The sequence below is a fragment of the Bos mutus genome, chromosome 3 (assembly GCF_027580195.1).
Source record: "Bos mutus isolate GX-2022 chromosome 3, NWIPB_WYAK_1.1, whole genome shotgun sequence".
NCBI classification, from domain to species: Eukaryota; Metazoa; Chordata; class Mammalia; order Artiodactyla; family Bovidae; genus Bos; species Bos mutus.
Genome location: NC_091619.1, coordinates 81693256 through 81714891, shown reverse-complemented (window position 1 = coordinate 81714891; position 21636 = coordinate 81693256). Strand labels below are relative to the sequence as shown.

General features: G+C 40.1%; 2 protein-coding genes across 5 annotated transcripts in view; one reads left to right on the top strand and one right to left on the bottom strand.

The window, feature by feature from the left end:
• PATJ (PATJ crumbs cell polarity complex component) overlaps nt 1-21636 on the top strand; it is a 387741-nt gene that overhangs the window by 61978 nt on the left and 304127 nt on the right. For all 4 annotated transcript variants that reach the window (XM_070367927.1, XM_070367930.1, XM_070367929.1 and 1 more), the window contains exons 13-15: nt 2696-2772; nt 5313-5369; nt 18348-18482. In XM_070367927.1, coding sequence (XP_070224028.1) covers nt 2696-2772; nt 5313-5369; nt 18348-18482 — 269 coding nt within the window. The remainder of the gene's footprint in view (nt 1-2695; nt 2773-5312; nt 5370-18347; nt 18483-21636) is intronic.
• Nucleotides 13102-14635, bottom strand: LOC102287117 (heterogeneous nuclear ribonucleoprotein A1-like). The gene has a single exon (XM_070367932.1). The coding sequence runs from the start codon at nt 14618-14620 to the stop codon at nt 13670-13672; it is 951 nt and encodes a 316-aa protein (XP_070224033.1). The 5' UTR covers nt 14621-14635; the 3' UTR covers nt 13102-13669.

Genomic DNA, 21636 nt, shown 5'->3' with positions numbered 1-21636 from the left:
GAAGTTTGCCCAGCTATGCAGATAGGTTTTTCAGATTAAACAAGTTGTCTCTGGTGTGATATATATATACAATGAAATGTTGTGTGCTTAGTTGCTCAGTCGTGCCTGACTACGATGCCATGGACTGTATCCCTCTAGGCTCCTCTGTCCTTGGAATTCTCCAGGCATGTGCGCTGTAGTGGGTAGCCATTCCCTTCTCTGTGGGATCTTCCTAACCCAGGGATCGAACCCTGGTCTCCTGTGTTACAGGTGGATTCTTTCCCATCTGAATTACCAGAGAAGCCCACAATAGAATATTACTCAGCCATTAAAAAGAATTAAATAATGCTATTTGCAGCCATGTGGGTGGACCTACAGAGTGTCCTATTGAGTGAAGGAAGTCAGAGAAGTAGACATATCATATGACATCCGTTATATGTGGAATCTAAAAGGAAATGATACAAGTAAACTTATAAAACAGAAACAGACTCACAGACTTGGAGAATGAGGTTGTGGGGATGGGGCTGGGGGGAAAGTTGAGGGGAAGGGATAGTTATGGAGTTTGGGATGGATGTGTACACACTGCGGTATTTAAAATGGATCACCAACAAGGACCTACTGAATATAGTACATGGAACTCTGATCAGCGTTATGTGGCAGCCTGGATGGGAAGGGAGTTTGGAGGAGAATGTATGGCTGAGTCCATTCTCTATTCACCTGAAACTGTCACAGCTTTGTTAATTGGCTGCGTGCTTAGTGTGTGCTTGATCACTCAGTCATGTCCAAGTCTTTTTAACTCCATGGACAGTAGCCCACCAGGCTCCTCTATCCATGGAGTTTTCCAGGCAGGAATGCTGGGGTGGGTTGCCATTCTCTACTCCATAATCAGCTATACCCCAATATAAAATAAACATTAAAAAAAAAAAAACACCTCTAGGAGGGTCTGGTTATACAGGGGGTCCTCCACAATATTGTAGAAAAAAAAAAAAAGTTGTCTCTGGTTATAGCTCTCTGGTACAGGTTCCCTAGCTAAATTCCTTTAGGTAGTTAAGGGAGGGATGAACGTTTTTCCTGAGTCTGCTGGATCTTGGCTGTCTTTAGTTCAAAACAATCCACATTCCAAGGTGGCAGTGGTTGGCATATTCTTTGTTGCCTATGAAATAATTGTGTCAGATCATCTTAATATTCACTTTTTGTGTGGGATCATTTTGTGTTGCCTAGAATTTATTGAGCTGCTGAAAGTAATCTCTTTCCTCTGCTACATAGGCCTTTGTTCTCTGCTTTAAAACTCAGGACTGTGATTTCATTGTATGACTGAGGTAAAAATAAACTCAAAAGAATTGTAGGTGAAATAAACATCTTATACATGTGTATAAAATTTCTTTAGATATCATGTTTTTAAGCTTACAGGTCAACCAACACATTACAAATTTTTTTAAATTAGCCTACCACATAAGAAACTGGTGTCTGTGAGAAATTTAATAGAACTCTTGATGTAATTTCTTATGGAAGTGCTAATAGAGTAGGCACAGAGGTGCAGCACCCACATGAAGGATATTTTGTTTTTAATAGGGTCTTTAGTTATCCTCGAAATGGAATCTAGCACATCAGTTAATGCAGTTACTTTGCGGATATGCTTTTGTAAATCTAGTAATATAAGTTCTTTAGTGTTCATTAGTCTTAGTTTCTGATTTTTGAGGTTAGTCTGTTTTACTTAATGATTTGTACTATGTAATTAAGCATTATATGCATCTGAGATTAGATGTCTGCGGAAGGCTTGAAAAAGCTGATCTTGCAAGTTATGTTTGATTTTAGACAGATGGTTATATCAGTTGTGGTAAGTGTTCTGTGACTTGTCCACTCTTGTGACACAATTGAGTTTTTCTTAAAGAAAAAAGGTGGAGATCTGTTTATTGTCTGCTACCACTGTGGCTCTAAATTGAAATTATAGTTTTAGTACTTTGATTTTTGTCTATTAGGTATTATTCAGACTGCAAACTGCATTGAGCTTCTGGCTAAGGTCATATGGAGGATAAGCAGGACACTTAAAATCTGTCTTCACTTTTAAAAATCATCTGACCTATGCAAAAAAGGCAGTACTCCCCTTAAGTAAGAAAATCATAAAGGTATGATAACCACATAGCCACAAATGACCAAAGTAAAACCAAAGTTTTTGTTACATTAAAGCTCATGCAACTCATTGGTTGAATTAAATCAGACAAACTTTTCTATCCACCCAAGTAAAAAGCTTGAATGGGTCATGTTGGTGTGCCTTGTTGATAGTAAAGATATCTTGATAGGTTTTTACACTTTTGTGGGTGAGTGGAAGGTACTACGCTGAAGCGATTAACATTCACCTTAAATTTTTCTTTGTCCTAACATAGCATAAAGCAAAGCCAGATACATTTTACTTATAAACCACAGGATGTTTACATATTAACTGTATAATTCAGATTTCATTGATAACTTATCATTTCCTTTTCTGTTTAAAATATTCCTTAACAGCAGAAGCCCTATGCATAGTTTGGTTACCACCAGTTTTATACATGTCTTATAAGTCACCTCTGATTAACTTTACCTAAATAGACCTAAGTTAATACACTTTCCTTTTTATTCATTTCCCTTTTACTTACTCAAACTGTGCTGTTATGGAAGAATTCAGTAGTTTAGTGGGTTTAACTCACAGTAGCTTCAACTTTTTTTTTTTTTAATCCAGAAAAAGCCCCAGACTCTCCAGAAAATGAGCTGAAATCCAGATGGGAAAATGTACTGGGCCCTGATTATGAAGTAATGGTATGTTAAAATCTTCTAATAAAAAACACTCATGTCTCATTCTATGTCATGCTTCTAATGGCACAATTGAAAGAAATGGGAGACTCAAAGAGTAACCAGCCTGCCTTTATTTTTTCTTCCTGTGTTTTTTTCCCTGTTGGATCAATTAATTAATTTTATTTTTTCATTTTAGACTGCAAGAACAGTTAAGGACTGCAGACAAGTTTCAGTTACAATTAACAAACACTCAGTTCATGTTGAGACCATTTATGTTAACAATAGGCTGAAAAATGTTAGGAGAGAGAGGGCTTGCCTTTAAATTTATAACCTGTATCAGCTGCTTAAAATTGCTGGCATTTTTATGATTGCTTTTATGATCTGTTTGTTTTATTGTACACTGAAAGGGCTGTGGATATTAGTCCTATGTTTCACAAAGAATGTTACAGTTTTATGAGAAAAATGAAAGAATGATTATCAAATGTATTTGGGAGAACAGGAAGTAATTTAGGTTAGGTATAAGTTTATAGTGCCAGTGGTCCATTAGACTTCCTTTCACCTGTTATTAGATTCATTGAGTAAAGGATTGATTACATTTCCCCAAATGAATCCACATGAAACCAGAAAGCTGCGCTTAGAAAAGCCTCTGCAGTGCCCATTAAACGTGTTAGTAATAAAGTATTCTATTAAATTTCTATTGTTATTCACATTTTCTTACATATGTTTGTCATTAGTATTTGTTGGCTGGTTGGAGATCTTTTTTTTCTATTCTAGCCATTATCTATTGTCAGACATTTTCCAGTGTCATTAACATGAGTCAAAACAGTTTATGCTTTCTCTTCTCGCTAGTTTTGTACTTCCATGTTGATTCTCATGAACTGCTGCTTCTTTACTTTGTAGATTTTGGAGCTATTTTGTCATTAGCCTGCTGCTGCTGCTAAGTCATTTCAGTCGTGTCTGACTCTGTGTGACCCCATAGACGGCAGCCCACTAGAGCAAATGACCTTTCTACAACTTGGAGTGGTTAATATTAAAAATAGTTTGGTGTACCAGCTTTTTTTAATGGTTGGTTTTAAATGAGCTCTTTTTGGTTAAAAATTTATCCTCTTTGGGGCATCCCTGGTGGCTCAGTGGTAAAAAATCTGCCTGCAGTACAGGAGACATAGGAGTACAGGAGACATAGGAGATGTGGGCTCGATCCCTGGGTTGGGAAGATCCCCCAGAGAAGGAGATGGCAACCTACTCTTGCCTGGGAAATCCCATGGACAGAGGAGCCTGGTGGGCTACAGTCCATAGGGTCATAAAGAGTTGGACACAACTGAACACGCACATTATCCTCTTTATAACTACCCTTCCAAATTTAATTTATCACATGATGAGGTCATAACCAAGGGGCTCGAAAGAGGAGACAGAATTTGGAGTTCGAAATTTAAAGTGACAGGGATGAGGCAACAAAAGGAGAAGCCAGGCAAGATGGATGAGTGAATGCGTACATAGAAATGTGCATACCTACCTGCATGCACATGCTCTAGTGTTTCTTACTGTATTTTCTTCCAGAATCTACTTATCTGAAGTGCAGTACTTGTAGAAGATTTAGCTGAACCACTGTTTAACTTATCCCCTCCCTCCAGATGCACTGTATTTCATTAACAACTTACAGATGCAAATCGTCAGTGAAATGTTTTGCTTGCAAGGAATTCGTTTCTATGGATGTCTACCGCTGAAGCTCAGAACAATAGGTTTAGGCCAGGATTAAAAGCTTTCAGGATTCCACCATCTTCCCACCCACCGGTCCAGGTCCTTTGTTTGTGTCCTCGCTGGCTCTTTCTCCTAGGGAAATGGTTTGGGCTTGCTGTGGAAATTCAGGCGCTTCAGTTTTTCCAAACTTCTCTGATTTTAATGACCTTGCAAACTTTGTTTCAAGCCCTAGGTTTAGAAATAAAAATGACCAGAGTCTTGGTTTTGTGAAAAGAATAAAATTTTTATGGCTTTAATATAATGGAAGATTAAATTAAAATTTTAGGTGTCATGGATTTTTAAAAATAGTATATATATTTGCCCATCACCTTCTAGTTCAACTTTTGAATCATTTATGAAAAAAGATTGTTGTGGAGAACAATGACAACAAAAAAGCAAATATTCTCTGAGATTTTATATTGTGTGTTATGGATTTTAGAAACATAGAAAAAAGATTAGATGGAGTTATCAATATATAGGTTTTATACAGATTTTTTTCAGAAAGCCCGGAGAAGGCCATGGCACCCCACTCCAGTACTCTTGCCTGGCCAATCCCATGGATGGAGGAGCCTGGTAGGCTGCGGTCCATGGGGTCGTTAGGAGTCAGACTCGACTGAACAACTTCACTTTCACTTTTCACTTTCATGTATTGGAGAAGGAAATGGCAACCCACTCCAGTGTTCTTGCCTGGAGAATCCCAGGGACGGGGGAGCCTGGTGGGTCGCACAGAGTCGGACATGACTGAGGCAACTTAGCAGCAGCAGCAGCAGGAAGAAATAAAGTTATGCTTTTACAAATATTGACAGTATCTTTTCTTGTGAATTTAGGTTGCTACTTTGGATACACAGATTGCTGATGATGCTGAATTACAGAAATATTCAAAGGTAAGCACGTTGTTTAAACTGTTGTCAGTTTTTTGTTGTTAGAAGAACTTTCTCTAAATTCTTGTCAAAGTAACTCGATTAATGCTGTGACCTAAAGTTTTCAGAATTTAATTTTAGAGGTTTTCTGGAAATATAGTAGGTTCTGACTGGTATGAAGTGTGATAGTTAGATGTGCCTGGGAAGAACATAGGCCACTTCAGATGCCCAAATTCCAGGCTTGACTGCTTTGCCCACCTTAAAGGTAGTGTGCAGAGCAGGCTTTGCAGAGTATGTTAGCTTTTCAGATATTATAAGTCCTTTTAAATTGTTTCCTGGACTTCCCTGGTGGTCCAGTGGTTAAGAATCTACCTACCAATGTAGGGGATATGGGTTTGATCCCTGGTCTGGGAAGATTCCACATGCCAGCAGATCAACAAAGCCTATGTACTATAACTACACTACTGACCCTAAAAAATATTCAGTTAGACTGAATATTTGATATTAATGTATGCCAACTATAGAAGGCTTAAGGTGATGTTATCTCTGTCCAAGGGAGTCACTGTTTCTTCTAATAAGGAGATACCGTGCGTGTGTGTGTGGATGTGGGTGTGTGTGTGCAGTGAGGCAGAGGTACAGTTCAGGTAAGGTTTGGACTCTCTTGGGTTGCCTTTGCTCCTAACACATGACCTCCAGGTATTCCATTGAGTATGAGGTATTTATCAGTTCCCAGTCCCTGGTGGAACCTGGGAACTCCAAGTGTCCCTCAGTACTTTGGGATTGTAGAAATCTGCTTAGCTCTTCAGGGGTTTCCTGATTAGCCTTCAGCTTGCTGTTAGAACTCGAGATGTCCTTGGAGGAAACCATGCCCTCGCTTAGGCTCAGTTCATCATATAGTTCAGCTTTAGTTAATCTTACATATTCCAAGCCATAAGACCTCATATCATCATTTTCTATACTAAGGAAAAAATATAGTGACCACACTTTGTACATATTAAAGAATGTCATTGTCTTTCTCCAGGCAGAACATGTTCTCTCTCATCTTCATCCCTAGTTCCTTGCCACCAGTCTACTTTTCTTCTTCCTGATCAGCTTCTATGCATTTTATCTATTTGCACTGAGTTACTCTGATATAAAGGAGAAGGCCACGGCAACCCACTCCAGTACTCTTGCCTGGGGAATCCCATGGATGGAGGAGCCTGGTGGGCTGCAGTCCATGGGGTCACGGGGAGTCGGACACTACTGAGTGACTTCACTTTCACTCTCATGCATTGGAGAAGGAAATGGCAACCCACTCCAGTGTTCTTGCCTGGAGAATCCCAGGGACGGTGGAGCCTGGTGGGCTGCCGTCTATGGGGTCGCACAGAGTTGGACATGACTGAAGTGACTTAGCAGCAGCAGCAGCACTCTGATATAATGGTGTGGAAAGGTTTTGAATAGAACAGATGTTCAGAACCACCTCACCAGTACATTCAGCTGTTCATTCATTCATTCATCAAGTATTTATTGATACCAACTCAGTGCCAAGTCCTTCACTGGGTATGGGATTTCAGAAGAGAACAGGAAAAAACAAAAACAAAAACCAATCCCTTCCCTGTAGAACTTATATTTTAGTAGGGGGAGATAGAAAATAAGTAATAAATTATATAGCATAGATGATATGTGCCAAGCAGGAAAGATGAATAAAGAATTCAGGAAAGAATGTGGGTTTGCAATTTTAAATAGGTTGATCAGGAAAAGCCTCATTAAGAAGGTGACATTTGAGGAAATACTTTGGGGGTGAAATAAGCAGCCTAATTTTTCTTCTATATAATACAAACAATAATATCTACATTGTAGAAAGTTACATATAAGTATATTTAATATATGCCCCAGTTAGTATAGCTCAGTGCCAATACATAAGAATCATTCCATAAATGATAGTTTTGTTTCCCAGTTGTATGCTTCTAGTACTTTTAACCTCTGGCCTATTAAAGTCTCCTTTAAAAAAAAAAAAAAGCTGTTTTAAAACATTTAGTTGAAATCGGAGTAGTAAAGAATCCACCTGCCAATGCAGGAGATTCAGGTTCGATCATCCCTGGATTGGGAAGGTTCCCTCGAGGAGGAAATGGCAACCCATTTCAGTATTCTTGCCTGGAAAGTTCCATGGGCAGGGGAGCCTGGTGGTGGACTATAGTCCAAGGGGTTTCAAAGAGTTGGACACGACTATGTATGCACACACTAGATTATAGCAAAAACTTGGTTTTTAAATTTTTTTTGCACTAGAAGAATTGCACTATTAATCCTCAATAGTGCAATCCTTATTTGCACTATTCTTTTTTTTTCATATTTCGTTGTTATCTGCATATGTTTACATACTTGTAGTTGGTATACTCATTCTTTTGTATAATATATGTGGCAGAGAAGGGATGTGTGGTTTTTTTAATGTAACATTATCACGTTTACTTTTTTAAACATTGATTTCTTTATTAAATGTCCACAGTTTATTTTAATGAACTATCATTGAAAAAAATCCTCTTAAAATTGGAAGTTTGGTTCTTGATTTAGTAGTTTCTACTTTCTCTCTGCAATATGTAAAGAAAACTGGCCTGTCCAAACCCATTTCACACATGAGGATCCTAAACTTTGTATAAAATCGGAGTCACCTCAGATTATACAACTGGATAATATAGTAGCAGAGGCAGCTTGCAGCTTAGAGAGCATTTTTTTCCTTCCTGTAATATTTACAGAGCTCCTACTTCACACCAGACTCTGCGGCCAGCTGTGGGGAGCAGAATACAAAGGGTCCTCTCTCCTGGAGCCTGGGTTCTGGGCCAGGTTTGCTGTGCTGTGTTCGGTCGCTCAGTCATGTCCAACTTTTGTGACCCCATGGGCTGTAGCCTGCCAGGCTCTTCTGTCCTTGGGGATTCTCCAGGCAAGAATACTGGAGTGGGTTGCCATGCCCTCCTCTGGGGGGTCTTCCCAACCCAGGGATTGAACCCAGGTCTCCTGCATTACAGGCAGATTCTTTACCATATGAGCCACCAGAGAAGCCCAAGAATACTGGAGTGGGCAGCTTATCCCTTCTCCAGAGGATTTTCCTGACCCAGGAATCAAACCAGGGTCTCTTGCATTGCAGGTGGGTTCTTTACCAGCTGAGCTACCAGGGAAGCCCTGGGCTTGGTTTGGGTCATGATAAGAAACAAGTGAAAAATAACCTGAGAAGATAGCTATAAATTGTAAAAGCGATGCAAGGTAGTGATTGTATGAATGATGATGATTTAAGAAGCATAAACAGAATGATGAAAGCAAGTACACTTGGGAAAGAGTTGGCCTGTGGGGGGAATGGAAGTTGTTTTGGAGTGTCCAGGTCAAACTAAATGAGCAGTAGGATGTTTTTAGGTGAGGAAGACAAGGTAGGTAGTCCAGGGCCTTGAGATCCACACTGATAAGCCTGGGCTTTATTCTCAGTGCCAGGTAACTCCAGTGGAACATTCTAAGCAGGTTAGTATCATGCTCTGAGATCAAGGCTGTAGGTTTTTCCTCTGTCTTATTAGCTTTCTGATTAGGAAAATCATGTTTCATGACTATTGCTGGTGTTTCTAATTGTTTATCTGTCTTTAGTTGGTCACTCTGGTAACCACTTCATAGCCGAAAGGAATTGTTTTAAGGGATGCAGATTCAGGAAGCATCTCCCTGTATGACAGGCCAGTGTTAATAGAGAAGACTTTCTTTTGAGGTGGATGGAGTTGTAGGGAAAGAGAGAGATGAAAGCACTTTATAGTGGTTTGAGCATTAGCTGAACTGCTTCTAGGAATCTGTTAATCATGACACAAGAACAGTTTTCCCGCATCTGGGGAGACTTGCACTTTTAGGGATGGCTTTCTTGGCAAGTGTTTACTATTAAGATAATCACAGAGCTATGAGGGAGAAGCATTATGCTCATGCCAGTGACCCTTCTGCCGGCCATCAATTGTAGTACAAAGTGAGCATTAGTAATTAGTGATATCCCTAGTGTGGGCAACAAAAAGACTAGGCCCTGTTCTCTGGCTTTGACAAGACAGACTGACAAATTTCACTTTGTTTCCTTCCTAAATTACTTTCTTGGAGCCAGAGGGCATTAAGATAAGAGTTTGCTCCTCAGTCTGTTTGAGCAAGTAGAATTGTGAAGGCAGTGGAATGTATTGGGCCCCCACTCAGCCACCAGGGGTAGTGTTTTGCTTTAAAGACATTTCTCCAGAATAACTCTATTGGTTAACATCTATTTCCTCCTTTCCATTTTTAGTATGTGGAAACTGAGTGTCAGGTAGGTGAAGTGACTTGCCCAGGATTATACACAGCTTTTGCTCTTCAGTCGCTCAGTTATGTCCATCAGGGGTCTTTGTGAACCCATGGACTGCAGTATGCCAGGCTTCACTGTCCTTCACCATCCCCTGGAGCTAGCTCAAATTCATGTCCATCGAGTCAGTGATGCCATCCAACTATCTCATCCTCTGTCGTCCCCTTCTCTTCCCGTGTTCAATGTTTCCAGCATCAGGGTCTTTTCCAATGAATTGGCTCTTCATGTTAGGTGGCCTAAGTATTGCAGCTTCAGCATCAGTCCTTCTAATGAATATTCAGAATTGATTTCCTTTAGGATTGACTGGTTTGATCTCCTTACAGTCCAAGGGACTCTCAAGAGTCTTTTCCAACACCACAGTTTGAAAGCATCAGTTCTTCGAGACTCGGCTTTCTTTATGGTCCAACTCTCACATCCATACATGACTATTGGAAAACCATAGCTTTGACTAGATGGACCTTTGTCAGCAAAGTAATGTCTCTGCTTTTTAACATGCTGTCTAGGTTTGTCATAGCTTTTCTTCCAAGGAGCAAGCATCTTTTAATTTCACGGCTGCAGTGACCATCTGCAGTGATTTTGGAGCCCAAGAAAATAAAGTCACTGTTTCTATTGTTTCCCCATGTATTTGCCGTGTAGTGATGGGACCGGATGCCATGATCTTAGTTTTTTGAATGTTGAGTTTTAAGCCAGCTAGTAAATGGCAAAATTTAGAAAACAAATCAGGAGTTATCTGGCTCCTGAGTCTGTGCCATTCTTTATGCTTTTCCTTTTGAGTAGATAATATATGGACGAGACATAAAATCTAAAATTTTCAGAAGCAAGTACTGCAAAATGTGTTTCCCACCCATCCCAGTTCCCTTGTTCTCCCCAGAGGCAACCAGCCACTGTTACCAATTCTTAAGTATGTATTTTATATTCTTAAGTATATAATTTTCTGGCCTCTTTTTGAGTGAATCACATAAGAAACAGAATCAAATAACTGTAGTGACAGTGGTTATCTAGTAGGGCAGGTGGCCTATCAGAAACACCAGAGTAGCCTTTTCAAAATAGCATGCCCTATTTTGCTCCTCCTGACTAATATTCTGATTTTGTAGGTTTGGGGTGAGGTCCCTAAGGGGAACTGTGATTCCCTCCTTGTCTCACTTTATTGAGAATTATTATTCAGGTTTTGCTAGGATGCCTTATGTGTACAGTTGACCCTTGAACAACATGGGTGTGAACTGCATGGATGCACTTATATGCAGACTTTTTTAACGGTACATACTATAGTACTCTGGTCTTCCTTGGTGGCGCTAGTAATGAAGAACATGCCTGCCAATATAGGAGATGTAAGAGACATGGGTTTGAGCTCTGGGTTGGGAAGATCTTTTGGAGCAGAACTTGGCAACCCACTCCAATATTCTTGCCTGAAGAATCACGTGGACAGAGGAGTCTGGCAGGCTACAGCCCATCGGGTCATAAAGAGTAGGACACGACCGAGTGACTAAACAAAAACACTACAGTACTACACCGTCCTCAGATATGGAGGGACCTCAGATATGGAGGGCTGACTGCAAGTTATACCCGGCTTTTCAATTGTGTAGAGAGTCAGTGCCTCTAACCCTGAATTATAAATGGTCAGCTATATTCAAGGAGGGAGGGGTTACTTCCTCAAGACAGATGAAGGAGGCTTATGTGAGGATGAACTATACTCTCAAGAATGAGTTTGGAGAAATAAGAACAGTGGATATTCAAGGTGGATGAAATACTGTGAGCAAAGGTAGAAAGAGCCATAAGGGCAGAGTGTTAGTTCAGTTCAGTTCAGTCGCTCAGTCGTGTCCGACTCTTTGTGACCCCATGAATCGCAGCACACCAGGCCTCCCTGTCCATCACCAACTCCCAGAGTTCACTCAGACTCACATCCATTGAGTCAGTGATCCAGCCATCTCATTCTCTGTCATCACCTTCTCCTCCTGCCCCCAATCCCTCCCAGCATCAGAATCTTTTCCAATGAGTCCACTCTTCACATGAGGTGGCCAAAGTACTGGAGTTTCAGCTTTAGCATCATTCCTTCCAAAGAAATCCCAGGGCTGATCTCCTTCACAATGGACTGGTTGGATCTCCTTGCAGTCCAAGGGACTCTTAAGAGTCTTCTCCAACACCACAGTTCAAAAGCATCAATTCTTCGGTGCTCAGCCTTCTTCACAGTCCAACTCTCACATCCATACATGACCACAGGAAAAACCATAACGTTGACTAGACGAACCTTTGTTGGCAAAGTAATGTCTCCGCTTTTGAATATGCTATCTAGGTTGGTCATAACTTTCCTTCCAAGGAGTAAGCGTCTTTTAATTTCATGGCTGCAGTCACCATCTGTAGTGATTTTGGAACCCAGAAAAATAAAGTCTGACACTGTTTCCAGTGTTTCCCCATCTATTTGCCATGAAGTGATGGGACCGGATGCCATGATCTTCGTTTTCTGAATGTTGAGCTTTAAGCCAACTTTTTCACTTTCACTTTCATCAAGAGGCTTTTTAGTTCCTCTTCACTTTCTGCCATAAGGGTGGTGTCATCTGTTTATCTGAGGTTATTGATATTTCTCCCGGCAATCTTGATTCCAGCATGTGTTTCTTCCAGTCCAGCGTTTCTCATGATGTACTCTGCTCCCCAAGTCAGTAGGTGCCCAGTATGCTACTGGAGATCAGTGGAGAAATAACTCCAGAAAGAATGAAGGGATGGAGCCAAAGCAAAAACAATACCCAGCTGTGGATGTGACTGGTGATAGAAGCAAGGTCCGATGCAGAGTGTTAGGTTAGGTGTCAAAAGCTCAAATATTTCTTGGGCCAGACAGGTAACAAATGCTATCTGAAATGAAAAATGGCAGCTGATGCTTGACCTCGGTGTAAGGAAGCTGAAGAGATCTTCAATATATTTCTCTACAGCAGAGTATGTAATGTTTATTTTTTGAACATTCAGAGTTAAAATTTTAATTTTTTTTAGTCCACACCGTGTGACTTGTGGCATCTTAGTTCCTTGACCAGGGATTAAATATGGATCCTTGGCAGTGAAAGCATGGAGTCTTAACCACTGGACTGCCAGGAAATTCTCCAGAATTAAAATTTTAGACAGATGAGAGAAACTAATATAAATCAAGCTCTACTAGGTTGACTGTCTTGCACAACCTCTGCGTGAATATACCTCACTTTGGAGGCCATTATCCTGTGTTTCATCATTAGTTTAAAAGTTGTAGCCGCATTCTTGGAAAGTTTGTTTTTATTTTTTATTTTTTATTTTTTTTTTTGAGGGTATTAAATCTTTTATTGATTACACATGATAATGGATGATACACAAGCTTCATTCCCATCTATAACTTTATCTGGTACCATAATTCAATTTAGATATATTGCATAGGATGTGCCAACAATCATTAATAACCAAAAAAAATAAAAAAAAACTCCATGACTTTGCATGGGTGACCCTTTTAATGGTGGACTCCAGGTCACAACACAGTAACTGTCAGTTCAACTACACCAAGGTTCTGAAGACAACAGCTTCTCCACCAAGCAGGTTGTAAATAAATTTCAAATGGAACCTGGCATCACCCTGAAGGAATTCTAACTTCACACTGTTGGGGTAGTTTACCAAAATGGCTTCAGAGTAGACTAACTTTACACAGCACATTAAAAAAAAAAAAAAGACATTTATTCAGCGTCATGATCAGACTATTACATTTAGCAATCAACAGCATGGGTGCAAAAAAAAAAATCTACATTAAAACCCTTTGTTGGAATGCTTTACACTTTCCACAGAACAGAAACTAAAATAACCTGTTATACAATTAGTCACAAGTACAGTCCTCGAGTTTTTTGCCCATACACATGAGTATTGTCTAAAACATGTCTTCTTTGTAGCAGCTAGGCCCTGCCACCACTGTGCTTGGCTGAGTTCACAAATCTGTTGTAACCTGTAGCTTCCCTGTCACTTCTCTGGCTCTCCTCTCCTGCTAAGCTTTGTTTCCTGGCAGTAATTAAAACCTTCTGCCACTGCCATAGCTACTGCTGCTGCTGGAGCCACCATAGCCACCTTGGTTTCGTGGTTTGGCAAAGTATTGGCCTCCACCACCATAGGGGCCAGAACTTCTGCCTCCAAAGTTTCCTCCTTTCATGGGTCCAAAATTTGAAGATTGATTGTTGTAATTGCCAAAATCATTGTAGCTTCCGCCACCTCCATCATTGCCAAATCCATTATATCCATCCCCACTGCCAGCATATCCGCCACCACCACGGCTGCCACCAAAGCCACCTCGACCACTGAAGTTTCCTCCACGACCAAAGTTGTCATTCCCACCAAAACCACCTCCACGACCGCCACCAAAGTTTCCAGAACCACTTCGACCTCTCTGGCTGGATGAAGCACTAGCCATCTCTTGCTTAGACAGGGCTTTTCTCACTTCACAGTTGTGGCCATTCACAGTGTGGTATTTCTGAATGACAATCTTGTCTACGGAGTCATGGTCATCAAAGGTTACAAAAGCAAAGCCTCTCTTTTTGCCACTGCCTCGGTCAGTCATGATTTCAATTACTTCAATTTTCCCGTACTGTTCAAAATAATCTCTCAGGTGATGTTCTTCAGTGTCTTCTTTAATGCCACCAACAAAAATCTTTTTCACAGTTAAGTGGGCACCAGGTCTTTGAGAATCTTCTCTTGAGACGGCCCTCTTTGGTTCCACAACTCTTCCGTCCACCTTGTGTGGCCTTGCATTCATGGCCGCATCCACCTCCTCCACCGTGGCATACGTGACAAACCCGAAGCCTCTGGAGCGCTTGGTGTTTGGATCCCTCATTACCACACAGTCTGTGAGCGTTCCCCATTGCTCAAAATGGCTCCTCAGACTCTCATCGGTTGTTTCAAAGCTCAATCCTCCGATGAAGAGCTTCCGCAGCTGTTCAGGCTCTTTGGGAGACTCTGATTTAGACATGATGGCAGTGGAGGCGGGGAAGACTTCAACGATGCTTTCTCGGCGGCGTCCACGGGCAGAAAGGAGTAACCTCACGAATGTATCTCGAAAGTTTGTTTTTAATTGGGGTAAATTTACCAAGTCTTTCTACCTAATCTTTAAACATAAATGGTTATGTAATATCTCCAGTGAAAGAAAGAGAGAGGGAGTGTGTGTGTGTATAAGAACTAATCATAGGATCATTTCTGTTCTATTTTAAGTTCAACTGTTTTGGAAGCCTCCTCCCCATACCACTGACATAACTATTCCTTTTCAGAAGCTTTTTTTTTTTTTTAACCCCGGAGCAACATTTATATTCCCACTTGAATACTTGGATATCTTGTTTGAGGGACAAGATAAAATGAATGAACTGCAGCTTGTTTCCTGACTGTTCTCTCCACTCATAGGTTAAGGCCTCTAGCTTTCTTGATCTCATTTGATCTTCATAATTTTAGCATCTACAGTAAATCACCCAATGGTCACACTTTCCTTGGATTTGTTTCCTTGTACCCTTTACTTGTCATATCAGGATCATGAACATCCTGCTGCTCAATTAACTTTGTCAAGTTAAGTAGGACCCCTTACAAAGCACGTTGAATTAGCAGCAAAAAGCATAACGTGCTTTGTGTGTGAAGGCATCAATCATCTGTTGACACCTACTTCTGTCATTTTAGCACTTTCTGCTCTCAGAATTCTGAAAGGGTGGACTACTGAAAGAGACAGATGAAATGGTTGATTTGTTTAGTTGCTAAATGCAGCTGGGACAAGTAATTAAATAGTCCTGCTCCCACAGAGACACCTGGAGCCACGTAACATCAAGTCTCAGAAACCCAGCTGTACTCAGATTTAGATTTAGAACTAATATTAGGTAGGCTTCTTTTAGATTGACAGATTTTGTAAACATCATTTCTGGTTTATCTATTCAGTATGATTGAAGGTGGAGCATGTGTGTTTCATGCAAGCTTCTAGGGAGCATGTGGTATTTACAGATATCTAGGGGAGTATCCTAGAGGGGCACAGTTCTGCATCTGGTGGGCAGGGGATTCCTTGAGTAAGCTGCTGCTGCTCTGCGGTGCTCCAGCCTGTTCCTGACATCAGCTGTTCCATGGAGAAGGGAAATAGAGCAGGTTTAGTAAGGGGCTTACTTTCATGCATTGGAGAAGGAAATGGCAACCCACTCCAGTGTTCTTGCCTGGAGAATCTCAGGGACGGAGGAGCCTGGTGGGCTGCTGTCTGTGGGGTCGCACAGAGTCGGACATGACTGAAGTGACTTAACAGCAGTAGGGGCTTGGAGGGGAGCCTGGGATCAATTCCCTCCTTAATCCTTCTATTTTTTATGGGGACATGCTATTATACAAGCAGCAAAGATCTCTCTGTGCAGCAATGTCTGTTTTAATTTGGGCACTTATTTCTATGTAGGAATTACTACCACTGTTTACCCTGTTGCTCAAACCAAAAATTTAGCAAATACCTTTTTCACTTACCTTCCATGCAATCTACCAGCAGGTTCTTTGTAGGGCTGATTCATTCTTATCTTTGAGTCTCACCTTACATGTCCCCATCTGCGTGAAACCTACTCTGACAAACTTTTCAAAACAGCCATCACGGTTGTGTCTGATGTCCTGACATTGATTAGCTCCTTCATAGCACTTACCACAGTAATTTGGGGTTTATATTTCACTTGTTTCTTGGTGTATTGTTCGTTGACTTATTTCGTTTTGCTTGAGTCTGCTTGCTTTCTTGCTTGTTTATATTATCTGTCTTCTACACTAGATATTAGTACCATAGGATAGAGACTGTGGGATCTTCCCAGAGCAGGGGTTGAACTGGTGTCCCCTGCATTATGAGGTGGATTCTTAATCACTGGACCACTGAGGAAGCTCCATGATATTTATTTTTAATATTTATTTATTTGTTTAATTGCTAAATAAAAAATAAATTCATTTATTATTTATAAATTTATTTTTTATTTTTAAAATTGTTAAATTCACTTACTAATTTATTTTTAATATTACTTTATTTGTTTAATTATTTGTATAATTTCATGTTTAATAATGGCTGTCACCAACAACTGGCTTGCAGAATTCCTGAAAATGGAACAACCTGCTCTTGCAAGCAGACTTCAGCAAACATTGGGGGATGAATTACAGGGACCCACTGGCCACTCTCTGCTCTAGTGTTTGGCTCATAAGGAAGGAAGGAAGAGAGTTGGCTGAGATGGATGGGTAAACTGCTATTACAGAACATTTCTCAGAGCTTTTATTTAGCTTTCAGTGCTAAAGGAAAGGACTGTAATATCTCCTAGCGTGATAGTAAAAGATTGGGTACAATGACGAAACAGAATGAGATAGCAGCAGTGACAAATGAAGAAATCACAGAGAAAAAACAAGAATAAAAACAATCTTACTTTCACACTGCTAAAACAGCTCTTTGCTCGAGATGACTCGATCCTGCGGTGCTTGGTCAAGAGCATTTAATTTTCAGAAAATTAGCCCAAGTTCCTCATGCCTGATTTAAGCCATTGCAGCCATCGTCAGCTGGTTTCATTGCCACTTCACATTTGTCTGTGTGTCTGTAGTGGAATGGAAATGAGCCCCAGGTGGTGTCTGAAGCAAGGCGTGTGGAACTCTGGGGACTCAGAGCAGATGACTAAGGGGAGGTGACAAGCTTCAGGATAAATAATCACAGAGAAAAGGAAATATGAGGGAAAGAGTCATGTCATGAGTGTATTGCCACCTTGTGTAGGGTTTTCTCCTCAGCAAATACACCATGAGAGATGGGCCTGGTATTTTAGATAAATGGACTATTGATATAGGGAGTATAAATCATAATTAGTACCATTTACCGTATTTGAGTTTATATAGCCACAGTGAGAAATCATTAGCTCCAGTTTTGAAAGTGAAGGGCATGGAGTTTGGTGAATGCCCTTGACCTTTATAGCCAACAACACTAAGACACTCATTTTCTTACCTTCCAAGAGTAGAATGACAATTGCCTTCTTTATTTCACACCCATGCCTCCCCCACATCAGAAAGTATTCTAACTTAAACTGGTTAGATGGAAAAGACACTTGAAAGAGGTACCATCTTTTGTGAATCAGTTCAAATAACATGTTATGAGCCCATCTTCAGAGGGCTGGTACTATTCTAGGGCCTAAGGTTATAGAGAGAAAAGATACCCTCAAGCAGGGGGGCAGTTAAGAAAATAGGAATTTTAAACACAGTGTGTTGTGCACTGTGATGGAGGTGTGTACAGGATAGTCTTATAGCCACCCTTATATCACCTCCAGGTGGAGGTGAGTTAACTCAGATTTCAGGAAGGGCTTCATGGAAGTGACACTGCTTTTGGTATTGAAGTGTGAATGGAACTTAAGTTACATATAAAAAGGAGGGATGAGAAGCCCTGCAGAAAAGTGAAACACAGAATACATTCTGGGACCAATTGGAAGTTTGGAGTGCCAGAGCTTAGAATTGGAGACTTTGTCTGTCTGTCTCTGTTCCCAGGGAATCTGAAAGGAAAAGAGTGAGAACACGATGAGAAATGACTTCATATTTTACTTGAGGCTAGTTTTCCAGTTATTGTCTGTCTGAGGATTTTCGTGATCTGACTCAAGGGGTGGGACTATCATGTCAAAGTGACATTTGATGGAGAATTACCAGCCAGATGTGTCCATGTCATGTTTATATTACTGCTCTATGTTTCGCTGCAGCTGCTGCCCATTCACACTCTGAGGCTTGGCATGGAAGTGGATTCCTTTGATGGGCACCATTATATCTCTTCGATTGCTCCAGGTGGTCCTCTTGATACACTGAACCTCCTACAGCCAGAGGATGAACTTCTTGAGGTAAAAATTTTGAGGGGGGAAAAAAGATACAGCACAAGAATTTTTAAGTTGTAGGAAAATGTGTTCTCACTGGAAATCCTGAGTTATATCACCAATGCCAATACAATGTGAGCTACTAGAAACTGAAAAATACTTGTTGACTATCCATGGGGTTGCAAAGAGTCAGACATGACTGGGTGACTGAACAACAACAACAAATACTTAACAAAACTGTACTGTATACTTGAAAGTGGCTGAAATAGTAGATAAGTATTCTTACCACACACACACAGTATGGAAACTATGTGAGGTGATAGATATATTAATTGGCCTCATTGTGGTAATGATTTCACAATATATTTATCAAGTCATTTACATTGTATGCCTTAAACTTGTACATGTTACATGTCAATTATATCTAGATAAAGCTAGAAAAAATAAACATGAAGAAAAATGCTAACAACTTTATGTAGTGATAAGAGAAGCAGATGATATACTTTCAGTTCATTATCTCTATCCTTTGGGACTCCTGGGATGTTCTTTTTTTGAGTGCTTATTTTCATGATTAAGAAAGAACCTAATTTGCCAATTCAGTTTGACAGCATAATTTTTTTTTCAAAATTCTTTTTTTAAGACTCTAATCCCTGATCCTTGTTTGAAACATGCACTTGTATTTATTTGAGGGTTTTGATAACCTCCAGCTAATATTTTACTGACTGGCTTTCAAACGGTCTCTTTGGGACTCCCTCCCCCCAAGATGGCAGCCTCTGGTGGGCTTACTCAGGTTTCTGAGCCTCTCTTCAGTTGGAGCAATTCTAGAGCACTTATGCTTTGACATGAATCCTTGAGAGATTTTATTAGATTGGAAAGTTCTATCATCAACACAGCAGACAAATCCAAGCACCAGCCCTTAATTTTATAGATAAGAAAATAAGGCATTGATTTCCCCCAACTTTACCCACTAACAGAATTATGACTTTAGTTCATCTTTTGTAACTTCCATTTCACTGGTTTTTCAGTACATCACACTACTTTCAGGGAGGCTAAAAAAAAAAGTGGGCAGTAGCCAAACTTAGAGAAGGCTGTGTAGGAAAGGGTTCTTCCAAGTGTTAGATCCACAAGAAATCCTAAGTTGGGTGTAATAGAATCAACCTAGTTGCCTTGGCCAAGATTAGAATTTCATGGGCCTGGAAGTAGAGATTTCTTTCTAAAATTGTATTTGTTTAAAGTGAGGTGGCAAGGATAGCAAATAGGTTTCTTGTTGGATTTTTTTAAAAGTAGTGTTCTTTCACCTGGAGGAGTATGTTGAGAATTTCGAGTTGAATTTTAAGGTCGGAGAAAAAAGTACTGTGGCTATTGGCAAATTTGTTCATAAGCATAGGAGGCCAGGTGTTGGGATCCTGTTTTAAGGTGTAATAAATAGCTTATTTTTTATAAGTGTTCAAGAAATGATGTTGGGATGCTTAATGTGAATTAATGCCCTAGACTTTATCATTTATGGGAACTTGGTGCTGAATCATGTCTTTCTCTTCTTATTTGCACAGTATATGGCCTAATTTTATGGTATCACACATGATAATCTACAGATTGGAGGCCATTTGGAAAATATTTCCATAATATGTAGTTATGAGTTATTGAGAAATGGGATATATTTATTTGGGAGATACAGAAATATAAGTAAAAAGCAGTTTAGTTTCCTTTTTTTGTGGTAAATATACATAACATAAAATGTATCATTTAAGGCATTTTTAGCTTACAACTCAGTTGCAGTGTATAATTCATTACTAGTACATGGTAGGTGATAAAGAAATGTTGTCTGGATCTGAGTAAAGAAAGTGTGGGTGATCCCAGCCATCAGCTGAGTCCCCTGTGCCTTAGCTGAGATTGGAATTCCAAGGGCCTTCTGCCTTGTCATAGAATGTGTTGTAACAAGGTAGCATGCAGACTGGTTGAATTCTTAAGTACTGATTTCTGGTGAAGGAACTTGGAATAGGGGAAGAAGCACAGATTTGGAAGTCAGAAGAGCTGCTTTTGGTTTTGAATTTGCCCCAGCTGAACCATATGTCCTAGCATGTCCCTTTTTTTTTTGAGAATCATTTTCTTCATCAATAAATGCCTGCTTCACTCTCTGTGGGGATTTAGTGAAATATCAAACACGTAAAGATAATGCTTTATACATTATCTCACTGTGAGACACTGGCAACATCACTACCGTATAAAGTTATAAGCAACCTTTATGGGGTAGGATTGAATGAAGTAGTGGGACAATACTAGAACAGTATTATATACTCTGCAGATGAATACGTGTGTGTGTTTTCTAGCCCCGAATTCTGAATAACCGGGACTTGACAGTACTTAAGAGGGTTTCAAGAGTCTAGAAAAATATTGTAAACTCTAAAATACAAATTGGCTTCTTCTGAGCAACTAAATATAGAAATTAAAAAGTCCCTTAAAGTTAGCCAAATAAACTCCTAAACTGTGCGTGTGTGTTTAATGTACTGCTTAGAGCTTAAAACCAGGAACACAAATATGCTCAGGGTTAGAATACTGTGCCAAGTCTCAGCCCAGAGCAGCTGTTTACAGTGGCCATAAATCCCCTTAGATAGGAGTTGCTAATGGGAAATGTGACCAGTCCCTTTAGTGATAGAGAGTGGTGAAGAGGACCACCAGGCATTGCTATAATAATTGGAGACAATTCAAATGAATAAATAATGAGCTAAATAAATATTTAAGTGTACTCCAAGATAAAAACCTGAAAAGTGATTTTCTAATTTATTGAAGTAGTATGAAGCACAAACTAAAATACTTGTGCATGGGTAGAGTTCCTGCTTTGGTTATATCCACTTGCTTTACTTTCAATATGAATTACTCCCTATTTGGTTCATTTTAGAACTTTCTGTGCTTGTGGTGCTGGTTGGCACCAAGGATATGGTGTGAGCAGTAACATGGATCTCCCTCCCCGTTTTTGTGTGAAGATTGACTTGCAGTTCTTCCAGGAAAAAAATCGTTCATCCGATAACTTGCTCTCCTCTGGACCACCTCCTCAGTCATGAAGTCCTGGGAGACTTCCTAGGACTAGTTCCCTGAAGCACATGTGGGCCTCTTTACTATGTGGTGATTTCTTTGTAAATAATTAAGAGGCAGGGAGATTATGTCTGGTCTGATGCTAAGTGCT